This window comes from Vanacampus margaritifer, chromosome 3 (assembly GCF_051991255.1).
Source record: "Vanacampus margaritifer isolate UIUO_Vmar chromosome 3, RoL_Vmar_1.0, whole genome shotgun sequence".
Taxonomy (NCBI): Eukaryota; Metazoa; Chordata; class Actinopteri; order Syngnathiformes; family Syngnathidae; genus Vanacampus; species Vanacampus margaritifer.
In genome coordinates, this window is record NC_135434.1 from 19685029 (window position 1) to 19712950 (window position 27922).

At 41.2% G+C, this 27922-nt stretch overlaps 2 protein-coding genes and 1 long non-coding RNA gene across 5 annotated transcripts in view; 2 read left to right on the forward strand and 1 right to left on the reverse strand.

Annotated features, from left to right (window-relative positions):
* ncor2 (nuclear receptor corepressor 2) overlaps positions 1-16478 on the forward strand; it is a 77518-nt gene extending 61040 nt beyond the window's left edge. The window contains exons 27-46 of one of the 2 annotated variants that reach the window (XM_077560343.1): positions 431-522; positions 2597-2747; positions 2900-3049; positions 3144-3236; positions 3432-3646; positions 3728-4073; positions 4183-4383; positions 4944-5192; positions 5430-5582; positions 5670-5906; positions 6008-6188; positions 6277-6644; positions 9739-9869; positions 9955-10136; positions 10284-10418; positions 10554-10696; positions 10770-10823; positions 12269-12475; positions 14054-14233; positions 14374-16478. In XM_077560343.1, the coding sequence (XP_077416469.1) occupies positions 431-522; positions 2597-2747; positions 2900-3049; positions 3144-3236; positions 3432-3646; positions 3728-4073; positions 4183-4383; positions 4944-5192; positions 5430-5582; positions 5670-5906; positions 6008-6188; positions 6277-6644; positions 9739-9869; positions 9955-10136; positions 10284-10418; positions 10554-10696; positions 10770-10823; positions 12269-12475; positions 14054-14233; positions 14374-14561 (3656 nt within the window). In that variant the 3' untranslated portion in view covers positions 14562-16478. The remainder of the gene's footprint in view (positions 1-430; positions 523-2596; positions 2748-2899; positions 3050-3143; positions 3237-3431; positions 3647-3727; positions 4074-4182; positions 4384-4943; positions 5193-5429; positions 5583-5669; positions 5907-6007; positions 6189-6276; positions 6645-9738; positions 9870-9954; positions 10137-10283; positions 10419-10553; positions 10697-10769; positions 10824-12268; positions 12476-14053; positions 14234-14373) is intronic. The other variant, XM_077560344.1, reaches the window with a different exon arrangement.
* On the reverse strand, positions 16426-27863 carry rflna (refilin A). 2 transcript variants are annotated; one of them, XM_077560345.1, is made up of 4 exons: positions 27692-27863; positions 27264-27617; positions 19946-20055; positions 16426-19879 (listed from the first exon to the last, which is right to left on the reverse strand). In XM_077560345.1, exons 2-4 carry the CDS (start codon positions 27486-27488, stop codon positions 19546-19548), a joined length of 669 nt encoding a protein of 222 aa, XP_077416471.1. In that variant the 5' UTR covers positions 27489-27617; positions 27692-27863; the 3' UTR covers positions 16426-19545. The 2 variants fall into 2 exon arrangements, with proteins under 2 accessions (XP_077416471.1, XP_077416472.1); XM_077560346.1 differs by lacking the exons at positions 27264-27617; positions 27692-27863 and adding an exon at positions 20295-20330.
* LOC144048414 (uncharacterized) lies at positions 19652-22726 on the forward strand. Its single transcript, XR_013293342.1, has 4 exons — positions 19652-19897; positions 19994-20046; positions 20423-20580; positions 22299-22726. It is a non-coding gene; the product is annotated as an uncharacterized LOC144048414 (long non-coding RNA).
* Positions 27864-27922: the final 59 nt, after the last annotated feature.

A 27922-nucleotide genomic window follows, 5' to 3' on the forward strand; every position in this document is an offset into this window, starting at 1 on the left:
TCAAGGTTTGCTCTCTCTGGACCTGGATTCCCCAACCCTTCTTAAAGTCGGGGAATAACCACTTTGCAGCAAACACTATTATGGAGCTCAAAGCCTTCCAGCTCTTCAAAATAAAACACAAATTTCTACATCCGTCTTTCACCAACAATGTGACAATTGGTCATAAAAGAAGCAGTATCATTGGTCTGGACTTTATTCATAAATGTTTGTATTTAAAAATGAATAAAGAAAAAATTAGCTAGACAGGCATCACACTGCCACATTCACTCTTTCAAACACAGTGAGGCAAGAAAAACCTAACTGGACAAAGGTTCTCTACTGAATGTTAATTTTGTGAATTGATATTATGGAAATCATGTAAATACATTTAGTTTGTAATTACTGCTTCTTGTGTCAGAAACCTGTCTTACCTATTTGAATTGAATTCTAGCTGTTCAGGGTGGTAGTATCACGAAGGGTATCCCAGGGACCAGAATGCATCCAGATTCCTCAATCTCCTACAGAGGCGGCTCCATTACTCAGGTGAGCTTAGATTGTTGTTAGTGCTATATAAAATTACTCTGATTTATTTTATTTTTTCCCCCCCATTATGACTATCTTAGTATTTTAAACACACATCTTTTTATTTTTTTGCCTTTTTTCCCCCGTATGTATCGTATTTTTTGGACTACACTTTGCTCCGGAGTATAAATTGTACCAATCAAAAAATGCATATACATTAAGTTGCTCTGAAATCTGAAATATACGTTTATATTTTTGGGGGGTAGTAAATTCATTGTACAAAAGAAAAACATGGCCAAGAACAGTAAGTAGAACTCGTCACCCCCAAAATATCCCCGCCCTCATCGTGGGTCTGTTCAAATATACTTCAGAGCACACAATTCTTCACTTTGAACTTTCAGAAATTCAAAGCATTGTTTAAGCGTGCTTTTTGGTTATTCAGAATTTGTAAATTGTAAAAGTAGCTTTGGAATACAATGATTGCTATTGCTCTTATGCTTTCTTTATACTGTTGCTGCAAATGTGTTCCAAAGCTGCATTGTGTCCATGTTTTACCTGTAGAAAGACTGAGTGAAAGAATGAGAGACTATCACAATGTGCTGGGCCGGGAGGGAACGTGCAAGTGTCCGTACTAGAGCGCAGGATGAACTGTAGTGCAATTTTTAGTCTCCGGGACCCAGCAGACTCTGCCCACCATGGCATGTTACAGATGTTAGAAAACCAAAACTTAACAAAACGTACATTTGAAATGAAATAAATTTGTAGAATTCCACAGCGCACAATGTTTTGGGCAAACTTAACTGTTGTGGACCTTGATAAAATTGTTTAAATGTAGCTTAAGTAATAAGTAAATGAACCAAGATTAACCATTATAAACTTTTATCAGTGTTGAAATGATCAAATGGTACAATTGCTAGTTCACATTGGAAGCTTCACAAGAAAAAAAGACTAAGACATAAAATATATTTTTTAGCCTGAAATCCAGTTGTTTGGTCTTCCCCCAATTCCTTCCAAAGTCACATAACTTGCAGCCATAGTGTTAGTTTGCAGTGATTCATGGACACAGGATGGAGCGCAGGACAGAGCAGTGGCCAGGTCAAGAGCCAGACCAAGTGCAGAAGCGACTGGATTTCCCAGCAGCTGTGACATAAGCAAAGCTCTGTCTGATCCCAGTCACCCTAGCAACAAGTACAGGGTGTGCTGTGTCTGTACCTATTAATTCTAACCAAGCCACTGTAATGTAATATCCAACTGGCTCATTTAGTCTGTGAAGACAGTTTAGTAAAGAAAAAGTGAGTGATGCACAAGCTGTTGTCTTGTGGCAGATCATTTATTTGCTATCATTTATAAATAAGACATGTGTGCAAGCTAGCAAATACAAGTCTAGCACTCTCACCCCTTCACCCGCTCCTCAAATTCTACAAGAATTGGAAGACATTTCTTGAAACTCCCGAACAAGCTGAAATGTGATCTCTGATTATCCCTATGTGGATCTATCTATACTGATCTCTGTAAAAATATTAACTTTATTTATTATAACTTTATTATAGAGGTATTCATTGTTAAATAGTAAGAATGTTGAAGACTAACAAATTAAATCTAAATCCACATCGAAATGTAGTAGAGTGCAATTTTCAAATTGCAATTTCTATCCGAGTTGGGTTGAGACACATCTTTTGATACTTCATTTCTGCAGATACGTTAAATGCTGTGGGCTTCATTTTTGCAAGGAAAACGACCAGAAAGGACAATGAACTTGAACATATACTAATAATATGCAGAAGAAAAAAAGTCACTGCTTTGTTTCACAGCAGTCCCATAATTACTATTGTACAGATTAATGTATTGCACATGTTTGTTAAAAAAATTATATATGTAAAGATGACCAAAGATGACCTTGGAAAAATAATGGCATATTAAATCACATTTGCAATATTGAGGCAAAAAATATTGCAATTATATTATTTTTTAAAGCTAGCTAGCTAAAAAATCTATATGATTTTTTTGTAGAAATTTGAATTTTACCATATCAGTTCAACCATCTGCTTCATAATAAAATGATGCGTATGGGTCTTATTTCTGACTGTGTCCACAGGGGACACCGGCTGACGTGCTGTATAAGGGAACTATAACCCGTCTGATCACAGAGGATAGTGCTAGCCGAGCTGACAGGGAGCGGGACGACGCATTGTCGAAAGGTCATGTGGTCTATGAGGGAATAAGTGGGCACATCCTCACATATGACCGTGAGTATTTTATACAAAGTCAACAATGTCTGTGAAAATGATATCATAAAAACTGAATACAGGATATGCACTGAACAAAAATGTAAATGCAACACTTGTGTTTTTCCTCCCATTTTTCATAATTCTGAATTATTCCTCTTTGGAATGTGTAGGTCCAGTTTCTCAAACCCCGAAAGATGAAGGCAGAGGGCCAGGGCAAGCTGGTGAAATTCTCGGCCTAAAACGTCCTTATGATGTCATGGAGGGAGGCATCTCCCGAGGTCTGCCTATGAGGGATTCACTGTCTGCCTCCAACTGTGAAGGTAGAAGCTGCTAATTCTGATCTTGTTTGACCTTGGCCTTTTCACATTCTACCTTTTTAGTATTGAACTAATTTTGCCACTTGTCCACCCGCAGTTCTTATTGGTCGAGCCATGCCTCATGACAGGGACAGTCCACACCACACACCTTATAAAGATGCTCACCACATACGTGGTTCGATCTCACAAGGTAAAATAACTACTGCTTATTAGACACAAATCGTTCATAACACTAAGTCACTTTTATCTATATTTGCCAAGTGTTCTCAAGAAGAGAACCCAGTGTTAATTTGAGTTCATTTCCATGAACTCAAATTAACAATAAAATGATTGTTTGCCAAATCTACATATTCTTTCTTTAAATTATATATGGTCTTGGTGTTAGGTATACCACGTCATCTGGACCCTCAGGAGAGCTACCTGAGAAGGGAGGCGAAGCAAATGAAAAGAGAGAACTCTCCGCCACGTGGGGCCAGTTCACTGTCAGACTCAATGAAGGGCAGGGAGGCTATGGTGCCCACAGTAAAGGAGCCTGGGCGCTCCATTCACCTCATTCCCAGGGAGGAGCTCAGACAGGCCAAGGAGGGCATTATAACACCGGTACACATACCACCAAAATGAATTCAATTGCCTTTTTCTTCAAATACCTGATTGGATTTTCCTGTTAATATTTCTCTTCAGGGAACACCCATGAAGCAGGAGGCTGCTGGCTCAGGTAAACGACATGACGTTCGCTCCATCATAGCCAGTTCACCACGCTCCTACCATAACACGCCCCCTCACCTGGAGATGCGGGCAGAGAGGGGACGCTATGAAGAGGCACCCAAAGGACGCCCAAGTGCAGTGGTCAGCACCGCTAGCACAATAGCACGCTCTTCTCCCCTTACGCTATCTTCTGAGCAGGGAGGTAAATCCCATCATAGCCCAGTGGGCTACGAGGAGAAAGGCACCTTAAGAAACCCTTACCCAGGACCATCACACCGTGGCTCACCTCTTTCAAGGGAGGCTGGTCAAAGGCAACATGATGGTGAGGACATTTGTTTTTACCGCTCCTTCTGCAGGGATTACTCAAAAACAACTTTATTTTATTTTTTGTCCTGATTGCACGTTTTGTCTATATGTTTTGTTTTTTCCAGGCTCCAGTAAGAAAGAACCTCAGGAGCGTAAAGCCACACCCACCCCAAGAGAGATGAGAGCTACCAAATCTCCTCTCTCGGGGGTACCCGACCAACAGACCTATGAGCGTCTGTTACAGGGCCTCGGAGCTGATGTTTACAGACAAATTCCTTTGGCCTTTGATCCTGCAGCTCTGCCTCGTGGCATCCCCATTGACCCAGGTACAGTCACAGCAAACTGCATTGCACACCACACCTATGATGGTTGAATGAGTTATGGGACCCCATCAAATCTTCCCAATGTAAAGTTTAAATGGCTTTACTGTGGGTATACCCTTAACTCTTTGACTGCCAAAAACGTTAAATAACGTTTCGTAAAATCCTATGGAGGAGTGCCAAAGACGTTAAAAGACGTTTTTTTTCAAAACAGGTGAAACTAACTATTTTCTATTGTTGATTACTCAAAAACGGAATAAGGTAGAAACAAACTTTTTTTTTCTGATGGAAGATGAGAGTCCAATCTTGTTTTGGCAGTATGTGTGTTTCCATAGTCCAAACACATAATTTTCTATGGACCTTGAAAGATCAGTCAAAATGCTTAAAATCGGCTGGCACCCACGGCATCCCTTTTCTGAAAACGTCTGGCAGTCAAAGAGTTAACAAGCCTGCATCAGATCAAATAGATAACTTCTGTTTCTCCAGAAATCATAACAAAATGTGGAATGTTTCATTTGACGATTCTTAGCCCTATATGAAGAAATATTTCTTTCTCCTTAATCCAGCCTACTACTTGCCTCGCCATCTGGCCCCCAACCCGGCGTACCCTCATCCCTATCCCTACCTCATCCGGGGCTTTCCAGACACAGCAGCCCTGGAGAACCGTCAGACGTTGCTCAATGACTACATTACTTCCCAGCAAATGCACCAGTGGCCTGCAGCAGCTGCTATGGCTGCCCAGCGCTCAGACATGCTAAGGGGCCTTACGCCACGAGATCAGCCCCTTCCTCTGCCTTACTCTGCAGCCCCTCGTGGTAAGACCACTTTGTTGGTGTTCTTTGAATAAAGGATTATCGGCACCCTACCACTTTGTATACCAATGAAATAGAAACTATATATATATATATACATAATATAAATAAAATAAAATATAATACAATAAGAAAAAAAATATATATATAAAAAAATATCACCCCCTGCTTAAAACCATCACATGGTTATTTACCATTAAACGTTTTTTTGCTCTCCTCTTCTTCCCTCCTCTATTATAGGAATCATTGATCTATCTCAGGTGCCGCACTTACCTGTCCTGGTCCCTCCCTCTGCAGGGACAGCCAACTCCCCAATGGATCGCATCACCTACATCCCAGGGGGAAGCACCACCTTCCCTGGCAGGCCCTACACCACTCCCCCAATCTCACCCGGTATGACGACTCATACCAGTAATTGGTACCAGTCATACCAGTAATCATTGCTGATGTAATTATTGCTTCTCTTTTTTTCCCGCGAAGTTGGGTCCTCGCACATGAACAAGATGCAAGGCGCATCCTCTTCTTCAGAACGCGAGCGTGAACGAGAACGTGACAGAGACAGGGATCGGGAGAGAGACCGAGAGCGGGAGAGAGAGCGCGAGCGTGAACGGGAGAGAGAACGAGAGAGAGATCGCGAAAGGGATCGTGACAGAGATAGAGAGCGGGACAGAGAAAAGGGTGGAGCAAATGTGGAGCATGCCCCCATTTGGCGACCAGGTGTGAAGTGACTTTTATTTTGGATTCTCTATCTATGAATAGAAGTACAGGGGGGAAAAGGAATATATTTGTGAATGCATGCCTACCTATTTGTGTCTCAGGTACAGAGCACAGCTTAGCAAGTAGTAGCAGCAGTGTGAGACCTTCCTCCCAGCCATACAGCCACCAGCATTCCCCAGTCTCCCCTCGAACCCAAGAGAATGTGCAGCAAAGGCCAAGCGTCTTGCACAATACTGGAAGCAAGAATCTCTCTGCCGAACACTCCGGTTCCTCCGTGTTACGGTAAACGGCAGTGTTTCAAACAAAACATGAAATTGTAAACTAAATGGACATAGGCACTCACGACAAGAATGTTTTTGTTTCTTGCCAGATCCATACAGTCAGGACCCTCCCGATACCAAGGTTACCATAGTCATCTTCAAAGGACTGGTTTGCCACCTGAGGCCTATGCACCTGCACTGGACTCGAGCGGAGCCAAAGAACAGAGTCGCGATGGCAAAAACAGGGGACTACCTAAACAAGTCCAAGACCAGCATGGGCCCACGAGCAAGTCAGACCTCAAGATGTCCAATCCCAGCCAGGGAGGAATATACCCCGGTCCTTATTCCTCAATTTCAGGACGACCACCACACCTGCAGTTGGATAACCTTCCTGGCCGTGGGGAAAGTGGTACACCTAGTAGGGAAAAGACTCAAAACAAACCGATGTCCATTCAGGAACAGGAACTCAGAGCACTCGGTAAGACTACCATGACTGCGGCCAACTTCATAAACGCGATTATTATGCGTCAAATTTCTTGTGAAATGGGGATGCCAGAGACGAGCTCGCTTGTTGCCAGCAGCGCCACTGATGGTAAGATGCTGTGGATCCTAGGGTCCTGTTATCACCCAGACACGCCCCCGTCAGTCTGTGGCCTTTTGCACGCTGTGGTGGTTGGCATTATCAAATCAGCCCTATTCATTTACATTTTTGTTCTTCAATTGCTATACTATATTTGCGCTTTTAAAAAATTGTTTACAAACTTAAAGACCACCAAGGGTGACCTCTGGGGAAACAACAAAACAAAAAACTCATACCCCTATTCCACCTAACTGGTTGAGAATAAATGAAGAGTCTGATTGAGAACTGATGCGATCAAAAGTTGAGACATTGTGTATTATTCACTGAGGAAGAGCAATATCCCAGGTGTCCTTTAAGATGTCAGCTTCAAATAGTGATTGCTAATCAGACATCAAGTCGGAAAATCACTTGATTTCCTATTTTCATTGTCTTTACGTCAAAAATATGTCGGAAAAGCACCCCTCCTCCCTCTCTTTTGGCTACTCACCTTAAGCATAAACGTTTAGTCGTGGTAGCAGGCATGACTACAATTACAATTGAAATATTGTCTCGATAACCATATGTTGTTACATCATGCATATAAGTGGCACTACAATTAAATGCTGTTACTCCAAGTTGGAGTGACAGTTACCTAAGAAGGGCCATCTGCTGAAAGCTGCGTCATCCTCCAAACAGACTCCTGTTGTTACACGTAGTGTGTGACTTGCGCACTTTAAGCCTGTCAAGAGGGAGATGGGGTACTACTGATTCCTGCCCTCTAAATCTTTGCATGCTCCTTATTTTTGGCATCATAATTTTTTTCCCAATATACCCCCCGCCCCCCAACACACACACACACGTCAAAATCTCAATCAGTATTTATGAAATGTGTCATTCAAGTGTGCTATTGTTACTGTCATTCAGCTTACAAAAAGACTGTGCACATTAAGCTTCAGTGGCCTTTTCATTTAACAATACCCCAAATCATCAAGCAGCTGTTTTTAACATTCATGAAAAAAAGCTGTCCTATGTACATGGTTTCAGGGGTCATTAAAAAGCATTCAAAGTCATTAAATGGATTTTGCTCAAATTGAGACCTAAAATAGCATTGAAAAGCATAAAATACGATGTCAAAAGGCATTAAAAATGTATATACTATTGATGTAAAATCATTGTTTTATTTTAAATACAACGTTGTGCAAAGCAGTCTCTTTAACACAATTTAACAATAATAAATGTGATAAAAATATATGGATTTGTGGGGACAGGTGGGGACAGGTGACTAGTTGTAATTTACAGTGAGCAAAATGTCCGGCAGTCCACAAGTTGCTTCATGTTCCAAATATTAGTTGCTCTAAATTTGAAAAGAAAAATGTACTCTTCCGTTCAGCAACATCCACCATGAAACACCAATGTCATATAGTGGCAGAAAATTACCGCAACGCAAATGTGACTCAATGTTTCACACTCCTTTTAACCGTAAAGTAGGGATGTCCCGATCCGATACCTCGACATTGTATTATGGAGGGGGGAAAAAAGTTGTTGTTTTTTACGTAACTCCAGATCTTATAAAAAGTTATGAAAATAACCTTAAATATTTATCTAGGATCCGAGTCCGGATCTAGAGACAACATCCAATTCCGATCGAGTCAGCAACCATGTGATCGGGCTCGATTTCCGATCACGTAATCGGATCGGGACATCACCATTAAGTGTTTTTTTTTTTTTTTTTACTTTGAATAACTATGGGTTACTTACTATAAAACTACTGTATCAGTAGTTTAAGAGATATAAACATATTTGTATTTTGTGACCATATTTGTTCACTTAAGTTAATTAACAAGAGTGTGGAAAACTTAGGGGGTGAAAGTTTATTACACATTTAGAACAGATACAAAATGCTAAATAATTTGCTATTAATTGTAGGTTAACTATGGAAATCATGTGGTTAATTAAACTAAAAAAAAAATAATCAACTGGCAGCCCAAATATATAAACAGTTTGTATGTATATATATATATATATATATATATATATATATGTGTGTGTGTGCGCGCATGTGTGTGTGTATAATTTATAATTATGCAATATGACGTGATCATTAAATACGTTTAAGTCGCATTAAAAACAGCATTAAAAAGCAATAAATTAGATTTGCTGATACCTGTAGAAACCCTGTATGTAGATACTTGTAAAAAAACAGTATGCCTACATCTCTATTACCTCTAATTGTGCCGCTTTATTAAGAATGTTTAAACAATAATGATAATTATCAACATGGACATCAATATCATTGTTTTTTCTGATTCTGTTAATTGGCTTTCAGTAGGAAAGTCTAGTGGGAGAAATGTTTTAAGATGTTGTTTAGATAAATTCACGTGACTAGGAAACAGAAGGCAAAACAACTGTCCCTTTGGAGGAATGTCTCCTCTGCGGGATTCCATGCAATCATTGCTACCCCCTGCCAACAACTTGCGTCATCATCTTCTTACGTTCACATACTGTTGGGGAGGTGCTTCTTATGGCAACCTTTATTAGTAATTTTGGGGGTGGGGGTGGGGGGGGGGTTGCCTGCTTGTTTGAATGAAGTCAAAAGAAAGAAAAGCTGGTGGTTGGTTGGACATAATCTACAGGAATCATCCAGTCCATGTTTCCATGAGTAGAATTTTGATTGCATCAGTTGAAAATTCATTTGAAGTAAGAATAACTCCTTTGGATTATAATGTAACACTTTTGCGACTAGATGTGTTAGTATTTTATCACTACCGTATGTTATTGTTGTTTAAAAGAAAGTTGAATAACTTGCCTCTTCGCTTTCCTGATCAGACATTTATGGCATTGTGACATTTTAAAATTTCACATCCACCACAGATGGTGACGGGTTGACTCGTTTTAATCCTGCATGTTTCATTAGCACATTTCTTGCCTTTGATTGGACTTACAAAGCACATTTTACTGTGATGTTTGTTTGTTTGTTATATTTTACCTCACCATGTTTGGTTTGAACTCTCAGCTCAACAGAAGATGGAGTCACATGTTCTGTACCGTCCTCCATCCGAGGAGAGGCTGTCCCCAGGTCAGAAGCCACCTTCTCCTGTTGTGAAAGGAAGCCAAAGGGTCGTCACCTTGGCTCAGCACATCAGTGTAAGTCCACACAGACCAGTCATTATTTTTCTAACTGTTTGTATTGTGTCGAGATTATCATGTAACAACTCAATTGTGCCAATAGGAGGTGATAACGAAAGATTACACAAGGCAGAGTCAGCAGCAGCATCAACAAGGTTACCATGGCTCGCCTATCCTGGACTTGACCCGTCCTCCCAGTGCCTCACAACCCCCACCCGCTTCCCAGGAGTCTTCCCAAGTGACCCGCTATCCTGAGGGCCTTGGTTCAGATCGTAATAGAGACCGGTAAGGGTCATTACGAAGCAGGATCGCCAGCATGGCTGTTTATTTCTGACGTCTAATAAATGTATTAATAGGCTACAAGTACTCATGTTTCATAGACTCATGAGGCTTGTGTCTAGAAAAGGTCACTTATACGTGTGTGCTTTTCAGGTCTCCTCCTCAGTCCAAGTCTTCACCGATCAGTGTTTCCAATGACTGTATTGAGCCGGTATCCCCTGCTGGCGCTAACTCTGAGCCTGAAATCCTGGGAGGAGGCTCCTATCCTAATGAACAAGGAGAGCAAGCGTAAGACATAATGTTGCTATGGATTTCTTCACAAATATTGAGAGGAAAGAAGGATTTGCAGTCCTATATCCCTCCATAGTATGCATATCGACAGGGGTGTGTGTTCTGTTGACCAAGATCTTTTCCCACCCACAGAATGGGCTCCCGTTCGCCTCCTAACACCTCCCAGCCTCCAGCTTTCTTCAGCAAGCTGACTGAGAACACCTCCGCTATTGTGAAATCAAAGAAGCAGGAGATAAGCAAGAAGATGACTGTAGTGGGAAATGACAACGATTTTAGTGAGCATTACTCGAGCGTAGCTACCTTTGCATTTTGATAACAATTTCTAAGTGTGCATACTTACACTTTCAGATGCGGGTCAGCCTGGAACAGAAATCTTCAATATGCCAGCATCTACAACAGCAGGTCACTTTTTACCCACTTTTGTCATCACTACACAACAGTAATAACCAGAGGGAAAATGTTCTGAATCTTTCTTCAGCAAAGGCTTTCTTTTTTTTCTTTTTTGGCTTTCTCCAGCCGAATTGAATCGTTCCACTTCGAAAAATATATAGTGATACGTATTGAATGTTTTTTTGTTGGAGAGACATATCTTTGAAAGAAATGGCAGATTTGCAGTACAGACGCTCCCCACCTTACGAACGAGTTACGTTCCGGACGATCGTTCGTAAGGTGAATTTGTTCGTAAGTTGCTTCAGTGCTATATTTTGTATTATAATTTATGTTTAAAGCCTATATAAGTATATTGAAGGTTTATATAAGTATGTTTAAGGCTTGTACAAGTAACCTGCATTGGTTTGTACTGAAAAAAACTTAATAAAATGGAGAGAATACGTACAGTACTGTACTGTACTACGTATGTTAGAGAGAGAGAGCGAGACACACACACACAGTATGTACATGTACGTGATAAGATAAATAAAATGAAGTTTAACTTACTTTTGGAAGATGTACTCTATGCTTAAGGAGATGATGGAGGAGGAGGAAGAGGAGGATTTTATATCATGAGAGATTCTTCGTCGTCGCTGGAATCGGCTTCAAAAGTTATTTCCTGCTTCATGGGGACCCGCGTTTCTTCCTCCTCCTCCTCGCCACGTTGCTCAGCCTCCAATGAGCTCTCACAGCGCCAATCGTCGGTATTAGCGGCGGAAAAAAGCACTACGCGCAATACAAAATCTAACTTACAGCATTTCTTTCCAAACATTTTTCGACATACTGTACGCGCAGAAATGTTCGTATGTACCGTTGTTCGCAACTCGAATGTTCGTAAGTAGGGGAGCGTCTGTACTGACAATTGAATTCATACATTATGTATGTATGTATAATGACAACAAACTTATTGCATCATACCCTCTCAAACTGAACCCTACTATATCCAATTGAATTGTAATCCCACTGAATCGAATCGAATCGTTCCACTTTAAAATCAAACTATTTTTGAATTATATCACATCCCATGCATACTATATAGGTACGATGTTTGATACCACTTTTTTTTCGATAACCAGTATTAGTACAAAAAAAAAGAAATACGTTTAAAGAAAGATCTATTCATCTCAATATAGCATTTTCTTTCCTTTGGAAATTTTCTTTTCTTCTAATTTCTGCTTCCTGATGGTAAAATGGTCTCAAGATTGTATTGTTACTCGCCTAATTTAGATATACGTATCAAGTCTACTTTTATTTTTGCTTAATCTTGTTGCCTACTTTCTATCCATCTATTAAGTTTCAGCGTTACAATTTTGTGAGTCAGCATCTTCTCTCATCCACTGTTCACTTTTTCAGTTGATTGTTGACCTGATTAAAAAAAAAAAACACTGAATGAATGCTCCACCCCCTCTCTTGAACAGGATCTGTAAGTGTCCGCAGCCACCCAGCTCCAGAGACGCCGGGCAACTCCATCGGTCTGGAGGCCATCATAAGAAAGGCTTTAATGGGAAAATACGATGACCAGTCTGAGGAACGCTCCCCAGCCAATGCTGCTAACCCACTCACGACTGGTCTGCCTGTTGCTCTGAGCGGAACTGATGGACGACCAGAGGACAATTTCTTGCAAGGTGATGAGTTTTTCCAAACATGTACGAACAAACTATAAAGGTGTATCAGGTGAGGAAAGGACCATGTGTGTAAGTCCATCAACTGATTAGCTGGCAACGGCAACTTAAAGGTTTCATTTATTGAGCCATGAAATTTACAGGCAAGATGTAAACATTTTATTTTTATTTTTTTTAGGGGTGGGTGTATACATTTACGAGAAATAAACTTGCACATTTGCGAGATAAAAACTCAGAAACTTGTGAGCTATAGTCTAGTAGCTATAGTCTGGACGGGGTGCTGATTTTTGTCCACCTGGAGCTACATAACGTGAAGATTCGTAGGTGGTTAATAGAGCAATTTTTATAAAATGATAAGGAAGGATGGAGACGGATTTCTAAACTTTACTCGTTACACACGGTAAGCAGCAGCGACAACTTCCTGTCCCTGCGTCAGCTGATTAACACTAACCAATCAGAAGCTAGACTTTAGGTAAATGCAAGTGAATGTCTGAGAACAGCAGTCTCAACACATCAATTTAGCGACTTGTACCTAACGCTTCAAAGTGTAGATGCCTAACTCATTTGCTCCCAAAAACCTATAAATAAAAAAGTTCTATTTCAAATGTTAAGTGTCCCAAAGACGTAGTTATACATATATTTTTTAATGTTTTTTTTATGCTAGACCATACAGAAAGAAGGCTTTGATGCAGCCTCTGAACTGCAGAGAACTAGTGAAGCAATGGTAGTAATTACAAAAATGGCCAACAGGTGACAGCAGAGTATAAGAGATCAACCAGGGTCATGTTGCAAACAAGCTGATTTCTCCACAGTTCTAAACAGATTTGTGAATAATGATGAATGAATGAATGAATATTGTAATGCTAATTGCTGCAAAACAGATAGAAATATACTTTTTTCCTGAAGAAAGAAGAGACTAATCTTTCTTTTGGTAGGTTCCATGTTTTTATAGCAATCGAACACAATATTCTTGCCTTGCAAAATCTGTCAAAATCCAGTAAAACAGCTGGGAGCGAAGAGGGTTGCTTCAGTGAAAGTAGCTGGGAGTGAATGAGTTAATATGATACAGTAAACCTCAGCTAAAGCAATTACTATCGCCTTATTTGAAAACCCGACCGTAAAGTATTGGCACAAGCATCCGAGTACGCTACGTATACTTCTCGCAAGTTTTTTTCTTGCAAATTTGCCACTTTATAATGTCACGATTTGCGAGTTTATTTCTCGTAAATGTGTGTGTGGGGGGATTCTGCGGTGGATTCTCGCAAATTTGCCACTTTGTAATGTTGCAAATATATGAGTTTTTTCTCAGAATGTTGTCCCCCCTCTAAAAAAATATATATATATATTAATATTTATACGTGTCCCTAATACACTGCCGTACCTAGCCTGCTGCATAAAATGAAAACAACCTGTAATTGACAACAGCACCAATTTGCCGGTCCAATTGAAAATCACTGTCCATTTTAAAACCCATGTTTGGCAAGTTACAAACAAACAAAAAAACTGCGGTGGAGTACAAAATGAGTTTGTGAACACTGCGCTAAACTTTAGCTGCACCCGGTGCTGTTTCTCTCTTTGTAGGCGGCGGGAAACCCTCAAAGAGCGGTGGGCGATCTAACGGGCGCAAGGCCAAGTCTCCGGGACCAGGCCTGTCAGGGGGTGAAAGGCCGTCATCGGTGTCCTCTGTCCACTCAGAAGGAGACTGTAACAGAAGAACGCCATTGACCAACCGAGTGTGGGAGGACCGACCCTCCTCCACAGGTATGCACGTCAAACACGAGTATCTACGTTGGATGTACGATGTTCCCACACTAATAGAAGAGCCCTGCCATAAATAGTCCATGGATAATTAATTAACACACACACACACAAAAGGATTAATACCCATGTGTGTTTTTCAGGTTCAACCCCGACTCCCTTCCCGTGCAACCCATTGGTTATGCGTTTCCCCGGAGGGACGGTTCCAGTTCCTTCCCCTTCGTCCGGGCAGCCGGTGGGCCACGTGCCGGGTCAGGTGCAGGGCCGCACCTGGGAGGAGGAGCCCAAGCTGCTCATGTCTCAGTACGAGTCCCTGTCCGACAGCGAGTGATCCACAGGTGCACTTGGTCCAAAACATCCTGCTCGGCAATTTCCTTCTTCAGACCACATACGCTCACTCCAGGATTATCTCAACGACTCCCTTTTTTTCAAAACTCCTCACTGGCCTTATCAAATCGGGCACATGAACCTTCAACGCGCTCAAGTGCTTACTCTTTGTTTGATGGATGGCAACTTGAGTTAGGCCCCTTTTACATTTCTTTACACTGCTAAGGATGGGACAAAATGTCTTTTTTTTAATCTTTCATTCTTCTTCAAACTCACTCGGTCCAGCCTTGTGATTGGAAAACGATCGCAGACAAGTCATGTTTTGATGGTGAAACGTTCTATGGTTGTACTGTATGTGTAGTCCTCAATCTGCAATGGCGAACGCTTTTAAGGGTGCACAGGAGGGTCATATCATTGGTTTACAGGGTAAACATGCTGTTGGATGCTGATGTCGCCGCACATTTGCGAGGGTCCAGAGGAACAGCCCGTGCCGCGACTCAGACAAGTGACGACACTTTCTGGCTCTTTTCATATTCAGCGCATTTGTGTTTGTTAAAATGTTTTTGGGATATAAAGCACTTACTGTTGGAGAATCCGCTGACAAGCGGACCTGAGAACAAGCACGTCCCCGCGCTCTCACCGCCAGTGATTTCAAACGACACACACGAGCGACAATCACATGTGAGCGAAGGAGAAGTCCGGCCGGTTCTTCACATGGACATGGCGTACCTCAGCCCTTTGCGTCGTCTTCAGCTGGCCTGCCAGGATCTCGTCTTGGAGCTTTTGTGAGCGTCTGACCTGACATTGACCTTGTACTGCATAGAGGAAGACCCTTAGCTTCTCTTCTGTGCTGCTTTTGTACATTATAATATATTCTTAGTGTTAAGTGCCATTTATTTTACACGCACAGTACTGAAGTTACCAAGTGACGCACAATTATTTCTTGTTTTTGGCCCCTCCCTTGCCAGGGTTTCTACTGTCTATGCTGGGAATTGTATTAACAAAAGCAAATGAGATGGTTTTGTTTGTGGAACCACACACACACACACTATCAGTCCTGCATTTGATGTTTTGTCCATGGCGACAACTGTGACAGTCTGTGGACGGCTTGAAGGGAGATGAGGGGAAAGGATTCAAACAAAAGTATCATGTTGATCCGCTGTGTGTAAAGTTGGATGCCATGGTCTGCTCGTGTGGACTTTTCCTCCCTCCATCTTGTCGTTTATTTGAGCACAGCGACGTCCGATGTGTTGACTGTTTTAGGACTACCTCCTCTCCCTCCTCCATCCTGCCTGTTGATGGCGAAGCATGTCACGCCTGCACAATGCTCATTTCGGCCATCGTTTAGGTGGGATTGGGGCGGGTTTTCCCAAGTGAAGACAAGTGGAGGTTGTGTAATTTCACCACATGTTGTACAGTTTTGTCAGTCTCCACCTTTTTGTCATTGATGAATTTTAAGAATGTGACCGTAAACAGACTAAGCCATATCTAGCTCTTGCTTTAACAGATGACAGACTAATCCATTGATTTTCAAAAGTATACTAAATTGAATTTTAACGTGTTCATTTTGCCTTTGCTCTCACAGTTTTGTCCAACCGCAGTTTCTTCAAAAATGATGTAATATCTGATGTGGTCCCTGGAGGGCGGGAGGTAGGGAGGGGGGGAATTATAACATTGTTCAAACGTTTTGTTAAATTGTTTTTATATAATTATAACCCACTGTATAATAGCAAGGATTGTATATAAAACTAAATAGATGTAAATATTTATGTGGCTTGCTTCTAGGTTGGTATTACAAAAGAAAACACACACACATGGTTAAATTCTACATGCCCACCAGCAAGCTTTGTGGATAGCAGTGTACAAACGGAAAACAAATAAGACACTGCCTTAATGTTTAAATAAAAAGCTTATTGCCATTCATAGTCTCGGAGTCACTTTATTTTAAGGGGATAGCAGTAGTGCTGCAATTGAAATGTCATTACCACTAGGAGGCGCCATATGACTACATTTACATTTTACCTCATCACCGGCAGGTGAGCCTTCCTTTAAAACTAGAGCAGATTCCACTTTTGGAATTTGTTACCTGATGCTTACTTTTCCAAAACAACAAAGTAAATAACCTCTAATCCAAAATAGTGATTTTTTTTTTTATTATTTAGTTACAATATACTTTTGTTTTTAAATTAGATCAGAACAGAATTGAACAACAGCTGACGTACAAAAATATAAAGAGAATTATGAAGTGCCTCAAGTCCACATATACATCCAGGAAACTATTTTACAAAAACAGCATCAAGTGTTAGGAAACACACACTTGAACTCAAAACGAAAACCAGCAAAAAGTTCACATCCAAGCACCTCTTCTCATCATTCTCTTGACTCTTCACCATCGACACCTGCCAAATCTTCGCACCCTCATTTCTACATCTCTAGACTGTTGCATTTGGAGTAACTCCTGCAGTTAGTAAGTCTTTCATTACAACATACTGTGCCCTCGCTTTATCCTAGCATGCACCACTCGTACGGCTTCCGCACACCTGGAGGCTTTTTTTTTCCCAACAGGTAAGGTCTAAAAATCAGGTGTGTACACATTTGTGAAGAAATGAAATTAGGCAATTTAAATCTCTTAATAACTAAACAGATTTCAGGCGTGTTAAAAGCTCTTTGCTGGATTTGCCCCTTGGAGCCTGATTTACTACGATCCAAAATAGCGGGCACAAATTTGCATGTTCACTTACTATAACCAATTGCACGTGCTGTGAATTGGTTGATTCTGACCCTGAAAGTTGATGCAAAGTTTTGCCATAGGTGATGTGGCATGACTCCTTCTTGCGACCGACTCCAGTCAGGACTTGAATCGGTCATACGTTCTAGAATTGCTTTGCTCAACATACAATGTGATCATTTTTGTTTCTGGCATTTCAATGGTTAATACAAAATCCGCCATTGCAAATTGTCTTAGGTTTGATATATCACATTGCAGCATTCTAAATTCATCTATTTGCATAATCCTCCCACATTGTGCATAATGAATTTTGCTGCCATTTTGCTCATCTTGGGTGCACTTTTAGTAGATCAGCTTCTACATCGACATGTGACCAAGCAAGTCTGCGCCCATTTTTGCACGCATTGTTGCAAAACTTTAGTAAATCAGGGTCTGACTTAAATTGGTTTGATAGCAAATTGCAAAAAAAAGAAGGTAAACATTCTCCATACACCAACTGAAGCTACTTTCTAGTAAATTTGCATTAGCAAACTATGAAAAGGATTTGTCGACATGCCACACCGTTTCACTTTCACTTGACCTTCATACATCATTAGAACAAAAACAAACTAGTTAAAGGTAGTGATGGGAAAATGAAGCTTCATGAAGCACTTGTAATATTTTTTACTCCTCTAGATGGTGCTCTTGGTTTAAAGATAAAGGCTAGTGCTGCAGTGGGAATTGATTACATTTCCACTGCATCTTTAAACCAAGACTGCCATCTAGAGGAGTAAAAGAACTATCACAAGTGCTTCGTGAAGCTTCATTTGTCCATCACTAGTTAAAGAGGTCAACCCAAAATTTTTCTTTACAATACGTTGTATGTGCCCCACTAGCATAAACACTATATTCTGATTAATATTGCGTTTGTGGAAGATGAGTGAAGCAGCAAAATCCAGCTGCTTTATCCATCTCAGAGGATGGCCATTTTGCCACCTGCTGTTGATTGAAAATGACATCAGTCGGCAACCAGTGGCAAAATGGCCGCAACCTCGAGTCATTTTCACTGAAGCGATCCCCTTCACCCGGCTCTTTTCCTGGATTTTGACTGATTTTGCAAGGCCCACAAAATAATGTATTCTATTGCTATAAAAACATGGAACCTACCAAAAGATTTGAGTCGCTTCTTTTATCAGGAAAAAAAAGTATATTTCTACCTGTTTCCGTACTGCAGCAATTAGCATTAGAATATAGCTAAATGTAATCATTATTTACCAAATGAAAATAGCTTTTTTCAACATGGCCCTGGTTGATCTCTTTTGCTCCGCTGCCACCATTCTTCAACCATTCTTCAACCATTCTTTGCAGTTGAGAGGCTGCATCAAAGCCTTCTGTATGCTCTAGCATAAACGTTTTTTTTTAAACACATAAATTAAATACGTCTTTGGGACACTAAAAACATTTCAAATAGAACATATTTATACGTTTTTGGGAGCAAATGAGTTCACCAGAATACTGTGTTTAGACAGTTGGGCTGCATAGAACACATTATTGACAAGAAAAAATTGGGGTTCACTTCAAATGTGTCATTTCCTGAAGCTAGTGATTCGTAATTGTACAAGAGAGTATTAGGCCACACTGTTACAGCAATAGTATAAAGTTGACGTTTCAACACAAACAGCAATGCGTTACTCTCAATAAACCTGCCATACATTCATCAGGTAACATGAAATTTGTTGAAAACAAAAAATTAATTTTATTCCAATGACCATTTCTATTCTAGTGGGATTGTATGTTGTTGTTGTTTTTTTCTGTGTGGCATTAATACTCCAGTGTACAATTATCATGAACCTCAATTGAGTCAGTTATATATACGGTGAGAAAATTGTGTGATAGGCCATGTGCAGCTTGTGTGGCTGTTAACTGACTTTGGTCCAATTGTTCAAACACACACACGCACACATAGACATGCTTTTCATATATGGACACAAGTGCAATGAAGCTGAAATTAGAAAGGCTGCACCAGCTGGCATTTTGAAAAACTCAGCCCTTAGGTCCATGGTGCAGGAGCGAAGCTCTCATTTTCGTTAAACGGTAAGACATCAATTGGCCAATCAGGTGCAACAGGAGCAACTCAAAAATGCACCAGTACAAAGTTGAGAGATTTCCTCTGGGCTGAAAAAAAAAAAGGTGAAGCCTCCAGTTATCTTGTGCGTTGCCCTTCTAATATGTTGTCCTCAAGTCCGAGAAAAAAAACTACACAAGCATCTGATGTGCGTGCCTACAGGTCCTCCGCGTAGATGATACAAGGACTTGACTCTTCGCTGGACTCCAGCCGCACTCTGGAGACGAACCAGCGGCGCGCGGCCGCCGCCTTGTAGGTGAGCGTGGTGCGGAAAATGTTCTTGGCGAGTTTGGGGTAGACGATGGTGGTGCTCTGGTAGCTGATTGGCTTCTGCCGCGGCTCCAGGTACACTTGCGATTTGTAGCTCCTCCAGGTGCAGTTGGGCACCGCCACCACCGTCTCGCTGAACGACGTCGCCGTGGGAACGGGGACGCAGTACACTCGGTCTTGATAGTGCTTGTCCGAATCGTACCGGACCGCCGAAGCGCACCTGCGGGAGACATTCGGCGTGAGTACAGGGAAATGAGGCTTATCTTTTGCTTTTCGTGTGGCTTACTTGACTTGTTGCTCTGGCTTTGGGTCAACCTCGATGCTCTCCCCATAGAAGACGGGATACATACGAGTCCTGGGGTCTGTTCCTGTGGTGTTGAGCAGCAGGTAAGGCAGCTGGCAAGAGGGGAAATGAGCAATCACACTCGGGAAGCCTTTTGAGAAGCATGCTTGCTAGCTTGCGCAGAGCTAACAGCTTCAATTAAAACCATGGCACTTTCCATCATGTTAAACTTATCATTAGAGGGGAAAGGGGCGGAACTTTTCCGGTAAGTTTCCATGGGAAGCTAAACTGAGGAATTCTGGGAATATTCCAAAATGGAAAGGTATCAAAGTTTTAAATATTAAGAGCTGACCTCCCATTTTGGTTTACTCTCATCCCAAAAACTTGTTTCCAACTTCCCAGCTGTGTGCTTTTTTGTCACTCCAGTTGAGTCAGACAAAACGAGCCCCGCCCACATCTATAAGTCAGTATGTGTTGCAGATGTCGAGCGTGTAAGAGCAGCTGGTAAGCAGGTTGAGTGAAGATGGTGCTGGTGTCATGTCAAGTGGTGAATCAATATTGGAGGAGAGAAATTTGGAGCCGCATTCTGGAGCTCGTCAAGATATTATGATTGACACCTCTGCGATGTTTGAGCTAAGGTAACCCGGCCCCTTCCCACATTCAAAATGGGTTTATTTAAAAGTTTATTGTCTAGCTGTTACTTAGTTCTCTTAAACTTGCATTATTACAAATCTGTTTTTGATCCTTCAGCTTTTGTTTTTATGTTACATTAAAAAGGAATAAGGTATGGTTGATGTTTGGTTAAATATGGTTAGTAATAACACGCGGAAATGGAGTCCACTGCACTGAACACGTTCACCGGCTTGTGTTTGTTTTCAAGCCAAACTGGTTGTAGGCTACTGATTTCTCCCTTGACCTTAAGCTACTTCACGGATTCATACTGTAGCATTTTGAGAGAAAATCCTTTTGTATTTGTTGAATGGAGTGTATTTTTGATGCAAATAGCTTGAGAAATTGTTTTACTTAAAAAAATATATTGTTATTATCATTATTATTATTATTAACTCATTCACTGCCATTGACGGCTATAGATGTCAAACATTTATTTTAACTATTTCTATTAGTTTAACACTTTTTTCCCCCACTTTTGTGAACAAGAGTATGAAAACCTAATGTTTTTTTTATAATGTATTAGAACATATATGCAATTTTGTGATTAATCGTGAGTTAACTAGTGAAGTCATGCGATTTAATACGATTAAAAATAGTACTTACCTGACACCCTCATTTTTTAATAATCTTTTCTTTAAAAAAAAAAAAAGATTTACAAAAAAATCAGGTGATTACAATTCAATACAGTCCAAAACAAAAAAAATTGTCTTTTTTGCCAGATGGGTCTTTTATGACTAAAAGATACTAATTTACCAAAAAATAAATCACTTTAACTGAAACTTTTGCAAGTGTATGAATAAATCTGGTTTCGATACCACCAAGGCTTTTTTCCCCCTTTTCAATTACATGTATACATTGTGTAATACTGTTGTTACTTTTCAAAAACACTGAGTAGGCCTACGTTAAAACAGAAACCACAAATGTCCAGATAACGTTTATTATCAGGCTTTAAGCCAACAAAATGGTCAAAAAAATATTTCAAACAGGCATGATCTAGAAAGTCAACCAAAGAACAGGAAATAGTGGAGGAAAAAAATGAAAATAGGATTTGTGGTTCATAGTAGGATGTGAGTGGATGTAGGAGGAATTTGAGAAAATTATTTATCTTTGTCATTGAGTTATGTAGGGTGACCAAATGTTTTTGAGGACAGACTATTTTCTTACTAATAGGAGGTGAAGTACACTGTGTAACTGTGACTCGTACCACAATTTCAAGGCCGGGGCGCGTGTCCTCTTTTTTGGGGGGAAATGGGAATATGGTCACCCTAGAGTTTTTGTTATTTCATTTTTTGGGTGTTAAGTTCAGCATTCTTTCAATGAAGATCTCTTGTAAGGAGGTTGAAAGCTGCTGGCTTTCATTTTGTACATACATACATTTTGTAGCCGGACCTCTTATTTTTGTTTTTTTTGCATAATCTCAGTTGTCTGTTAGCCACCCTCAATTAGTCGTTCATTTATTTTGCGACCGCCATTGGCGGCTATTAGTCGAAGATCCATTTAAACTGGGCTGGCTCTGAATCAGTTTATAAAATATATATTTGTATTTGTTACCAATGATACTGTCATATAGTACGTCATACACTAACATAGTGACTACATGGATGGACAATGACTGAATAAGAAAAATATGTCCTGATCGATCTGGGTCGTCTAATCGGAACCATTTTCTAATCCTCTCTCAAAGTGTGCCGTCACAGGCGCCGCAGCGAGACCTGTGATAGACGTCCCGTCTTCGCATGCGGACCTGCACGGGCCATGTGAAGCGAGCGGTTGCCCGGCCCCGGCGCCCACTCCTCTCACATTACAGTGGGAGGCGGTCACATGCTGCGGCTTGGACGCGGTTAAGCGCACATGCCAGGACGGGGAACGGGCGAGAAGAGGCCAAGGGCACGGCAGATCAGTGCGTGAGGCTCGTCTTACCCATGCGATCTGAATGTTTGCAAGCAGCAGCTGTGCTTGATGTTCATGTGCACGCTTCTTAGAATGTTCGCCACTGAATCATCATCTCGACGGAGGACAACATTACAGCTACAGCACTATTATTTTATTATTATTATTATTATTTTATATTTATTTATAATAATATGTTGTATACAGTCCCTCTAGTCTAAGCACGGCATTGTGATTAATGTATGGATGGAATATGCATTAAGTAGCAAAATTCCGCCGTTTTTCTCCATCTCAGGGGGCGGCCATTTTGCCACTTGCTGTCGACTGAAAATTACAAATTGCGAAAGTAACAGCCTATCACGGCTCACATGTTGCTGAGGTTGGTCATGTGACGTTTGTAAGCTGAGCCGTGATTGGTTGTTACTTTAGCTACTGAGAAAATGTGATGTCATTTTCAGTCAACAGCAAGAGGCAAAATGGCCGCCCCCTGAGATCACGGATCTAAGTCCATGCCTGAGATGGATGCAAATGGTATTCCATAAATGTAGTATTCATCAGAATACCGTGTTTAGACTAGTAGGGCTGCATACAAAATATCAACTTTTGGGTTGACTTGCCCTGTACAAGTTATGCAACTTCAGCGTAATTTGCCGCAACATGTCAGCTTGCACTGATATTTCTGTTAGATTCTCTATGGGATGTTAGGGATGTTCGATATCACTTTGTTTCAGACCGATATCAGCATGAGTCGTCACTATTCTTTACTCCCCGACACCAAGTACTGATACCTCTAATACTTTTGATATAAAATTTCAAATAAAGACATTTCTTCCTGATGCAGATGTGTCAAACTGCCGCAGTATAGCGCAAGCTACAGCCGAGAAGGACTTACTGGATGTCTTTTTTTTTGCCTTAAGTGTTGGTGGCTGGTATCGGAAGCGTCCATGAGTACCTGATACCTTAAAATAAAGATCCCTGGTATTGGTACTTTACTCATCCATCCCTATCATTTTGTGATGTACTGTATGTTAGCATTAAGCTAGCCTAAGTTTATTAGCAGATATTCTAATGGTTTGGTTGAACATTTTAGTTTTTTAACTCATTCACTGCCATTGATGGCTATAGATGTCAAAAATGCATTTGAACTATTTCAATTAGTTTAACATTTTTTCCACTTTTGTTAATAAGAGTATGAAAACCTAGGAAAAAAAATGTATTGTACATTTATAACAGATATAAAATTTGTGATTAATCGTGAGTTAACTATTGAAGCCATGCGATTAATTACAATTAAAAAAAATAAATCGCCTGACGTGATTTAAAAAACAAAAGATTACTAAAAATTAGGGGTGTCAGTCGATTAAAAAAATGTATCGTAATTAATCGCATAGATTCACTAGTTAACTCACGATTAATCACTAATTTTATTTTATATCTGTTCTGTACAATAAAAAAATTCTAGGTTTTCATACTCTTGTTCACAAAAGTGGGGGAAAAAATGTGAAACTAATAGAAATAGATCAAATGAATTTTTGACGTCTATAGCCGTCAATGGCAGTGAATGAGTTAATTGTTTAACGCATCAGTTTTACAGTAAACTTCAAACGGGAGTGAAAAACAAAACTGAATAACCTGGAGTGTGAAAGTGACGTCCTTATTAACAAGTGTGTTTAAAGTACATGGGAGGGCTAAAACTATGAAGTTATTTTTATCTGGTCTCTATATGAGAGAATTGAGTATGGAACATATCCCATCCGATAAATGCACTGCACTTGTATAATATGTGTGCTCTCCATCTTGTGCAAAGTAAACACCTGAATGAAGGTTTAGGTGTGGGGTGGGGGGGGGGGGGGGTAGTCTGCACACAAAGACTGAAGCCGTCTTGGAAGAATCACATTCATGCCCAGGAAAACAAGACAAAGCCGCACAGTGTCCAAAGAACAACGGCGAGCCGCTGAGAGTCCACGAGCCAACTCAAATATTTCCCACCTGCAGCCTCCAGACATTTATGTGAACATCAGCAGGGACGCGGCGAGAAACACTGGTGCATGTCGCGTCACTGTCCAGTGGTGTGCAGACAGACAGACAGGCAGACAGACGGGCTGTCTGAGCATTCAGAAATGAGAGGTCATCAAACGCTTATGCAACAGCTTCTAACAAGCCCCGCACCTCAAAATAGAGCGTCAGGATTGTTAGGTGGCATACAAAAACAACTTCAAAATAGATTTGGTCACATGACTGCTAGCGTACAGAAGCCCCGCCCCCCTCATTGTGCTGCAAGACATGCGCTCAGGAAAACTTTTGATTCTTTCCACACTTTAAGCCGGAGACAAGCAAGGATCAGGAACGAATTTCAAAATGGAAACCGCAAAGCAGAAACGTCCAACAAGTTTGAACCTCCAGGGGATTAGTCGACCTCCGTTGATGTGTGCGTGGGCGTATCTCAGGTTAATGTCACAACAAACCGCATTTCTGAGGCCTCCATTAGACCTTTTAAAAGCCGCATGGACCTGCACAGACAAGTTCTCCAGACGTTTGGAAACTGGGAGTGACCTGGAAATGATTTTCGATCAAATATGTCTCGCTGTGTCTCGCACAGGCGGGAAAAAAAGGCGATTAGAATGTCGGGGATCAGTCTGCTGCAAAAACAGTATGCAATAAAGTTATCCAAATCGACAACTGCTAATGTCTGCTCCGATAACCCAGCAGTGGACATCAGGAGGACTTCAAACTAAAAAATCCAACGACTGTCACGCTCACCTGCTCTATTTATTTTTCTTACTCCATATCCGACAATAATCACGTAACTTTACACCCACACTTGATCGCTGCTTAGTGATGTGTTGATAAGACGCAGGCAGAAAGCTATGCTAAGCTAAGTTAGCTGGAATAGCTTCAACTTGCAAATTGAAGCGGTCACGACAATTTATTTGTGGGTTGTTTCTAATCTTATTATTGTGTGTTATTTTTTATAATCAAGGAGGAAGTCAACTTTAAACATTTCTTGACAACGTTACATTTGACCTCACTGATCTAAACGTGACATTCTGATTAATATTACATTTGTGGAAAATGAGTTATGCAGCAAAATCCATCTGTTTTTATCAAGGGTCGGCCATTTTGCCACTCGCTGTCGACTAAAGATGACATCACAGTTGCTCAGGGCTCAGGCAACGACCAATCATGGCTCACCTGTTTTCACAAGCTGAGCTGTGATTGGTCGTTACCTGAGATCTGAGCAACTCTGATGTCATCTTCAGTCGACAGCAAGTGGCAAAATGGCCGCCTTCTGATATTAACAAAAACTGTTGGGTTTTGCTGCTTAAATATGGTACACTAGTCACGCACAAGTCTGAACATGGCAGGAGCACTTGGAGATCGCCCGCCACCCCCAAGCGTTTGCTTTTATTGTACATTTAGAACAGATATGAAATTTGTGATTAATCGTGAGTTAACTAGTGAAGTCATGCGATTAATTACGATTTAAATCTTTTCTTTTCGTTTTTATTCATTCACTGCCATTGACGGCTATGAACGTCGAAAATTAATTTGAACTATTTCTTTCTCTATATATTTAACATTTTTTTTCCACTTTTGTTAACAAGAGTATGAAAACCTAGATTTTTTTTTCATTGTACATTTTAGTGAAAAAAATTGCAATTAATCGTGAGTTAACTAGTGAAGTCATACGATTAATTACAATTTAAAATTGTTATTGTCTGTCGTCCCTCATTTTTAATAATCTTTTTTTTTTAATGAATTTCTGGCAGTGAATTTGTTAAATGTTGGCAGATTTTGTAAAATGCAGATATTTGATGGCTTTTCGCAACAATTTAATATATAAAGCAACATTTACATAATTTGATGCACAATAATTTCCAACCATCCCTTTTCTAAGCCACCCGTCCCCAGCTGACTCAGGCAAAAGGACGGGACTATAATAGAGACAGGTAAATCCGACACACTGAGTGGAAACTCGAGCAAATGTACTTCTCCGCCATCAGTGATTTTGAAGCCAGACCCGACCAATCGCCGGCAAGTCCTGCTGGTGTCCACTAAAAGGCAACTGATATGCCACGTTATGAAACTGCCAGGGGTTACTGGGTCCCACTTTGGATCCCCCATAAAACCAGTTAAGTCAGATGCAGTGATTCATGCTGGCACTATGGATGCCTGAGCCAGTGGCATCCTTGACATTGGGGGCGGGGTTGGGGGGGGGGGGGTTGCTGGGAGATGGAAGATCTCTTTCTGACTGGATAATATAGTCACATTATGAAATATTGAATCCAGTGCTTTAAACCAAAGGTCCCCGGGGACCGGTATCCAGCCTGTTTTCCATAACTCCCACAGCCAACACAGGTGGAGATCGTTATCAGCCTTCTCCAGAGATTGCTGATTAGCTGATGATATGAATCACCTGTGTTGGCTGTGGGAGGCATGGAAAACAGGCTGGATACCGGTCCCTGAGGACCAGGGTTGGGGACCTCTGCTTTAAACTCATAATACCATCACATGCACGATCCCATCATCCATATAATGACAGAAACCATCATACACAAAAACGCGATTATACATCATCTAGAGGTGTTCTGATCAGATTATTTATTTACAGTAGGCCAACAATATATAACAGCTTTTGCTCTGACCGACCAACAAGAGGATTGGAAATCTGATTGCTCTGTTAAATTGACCACTAATATTCAGCAAGCACACGACGATGATGATGATGATGATGATGATGATGATGGCTGCATCTTACCAGTTTTCCCTCCCGACTGGCGTCCTTCTTCCAGGCCGCCTGCTGCTGGCTGTCCACGGGCGTCGCGCAGCTGCCGGAGCGCGGCTCGATGAGAGCGGGTGAGAGGGAGCAGAAGGGCGGACTGGGACTGGGAGGCAGCCCCGAGTCCGGGCTGTCGAGCAGCCCTTCCCGGTTCTTTCCTTTGAGACTTTCATCCATCGCTTGCAAATGGAGGTGCCCCACCATTTCTGGGGACGATTGCAGGCGAGAAAGGACGCAAAGTCGCACTTCCCAAAAATAAATTTCCTCTTCTTGTCTGGTCGAGCCTCTGCGTCGAAATGCGCTAATCCGGGGCCAAATTCGTCCACGGAATTTCTATTAGTGGATGAGATGTTACATTAGTCACTTTTTTTTGCACAATGGAAAAGTTCAGCAAACGAAACTCTTACCTGTGGCGTTAAGCAGCCAAGTGAGCCGTGGCTTCTCGGCCTCAACGGCGCAAAAGTTACATCGATATTATAGCAAATATCACACGTATCGCTCGACACCAAAACACAAAGTAGACGTGCGTCTGACGCAGGTCTAGAGGAAAGCTCCTCTGTGGAGGCTCGTCAGCGCTCACACTCCACTAGAGGATTGCGCGTCACCGTGTCACTGTGTGCGCGCGCGCCCATGTGTTG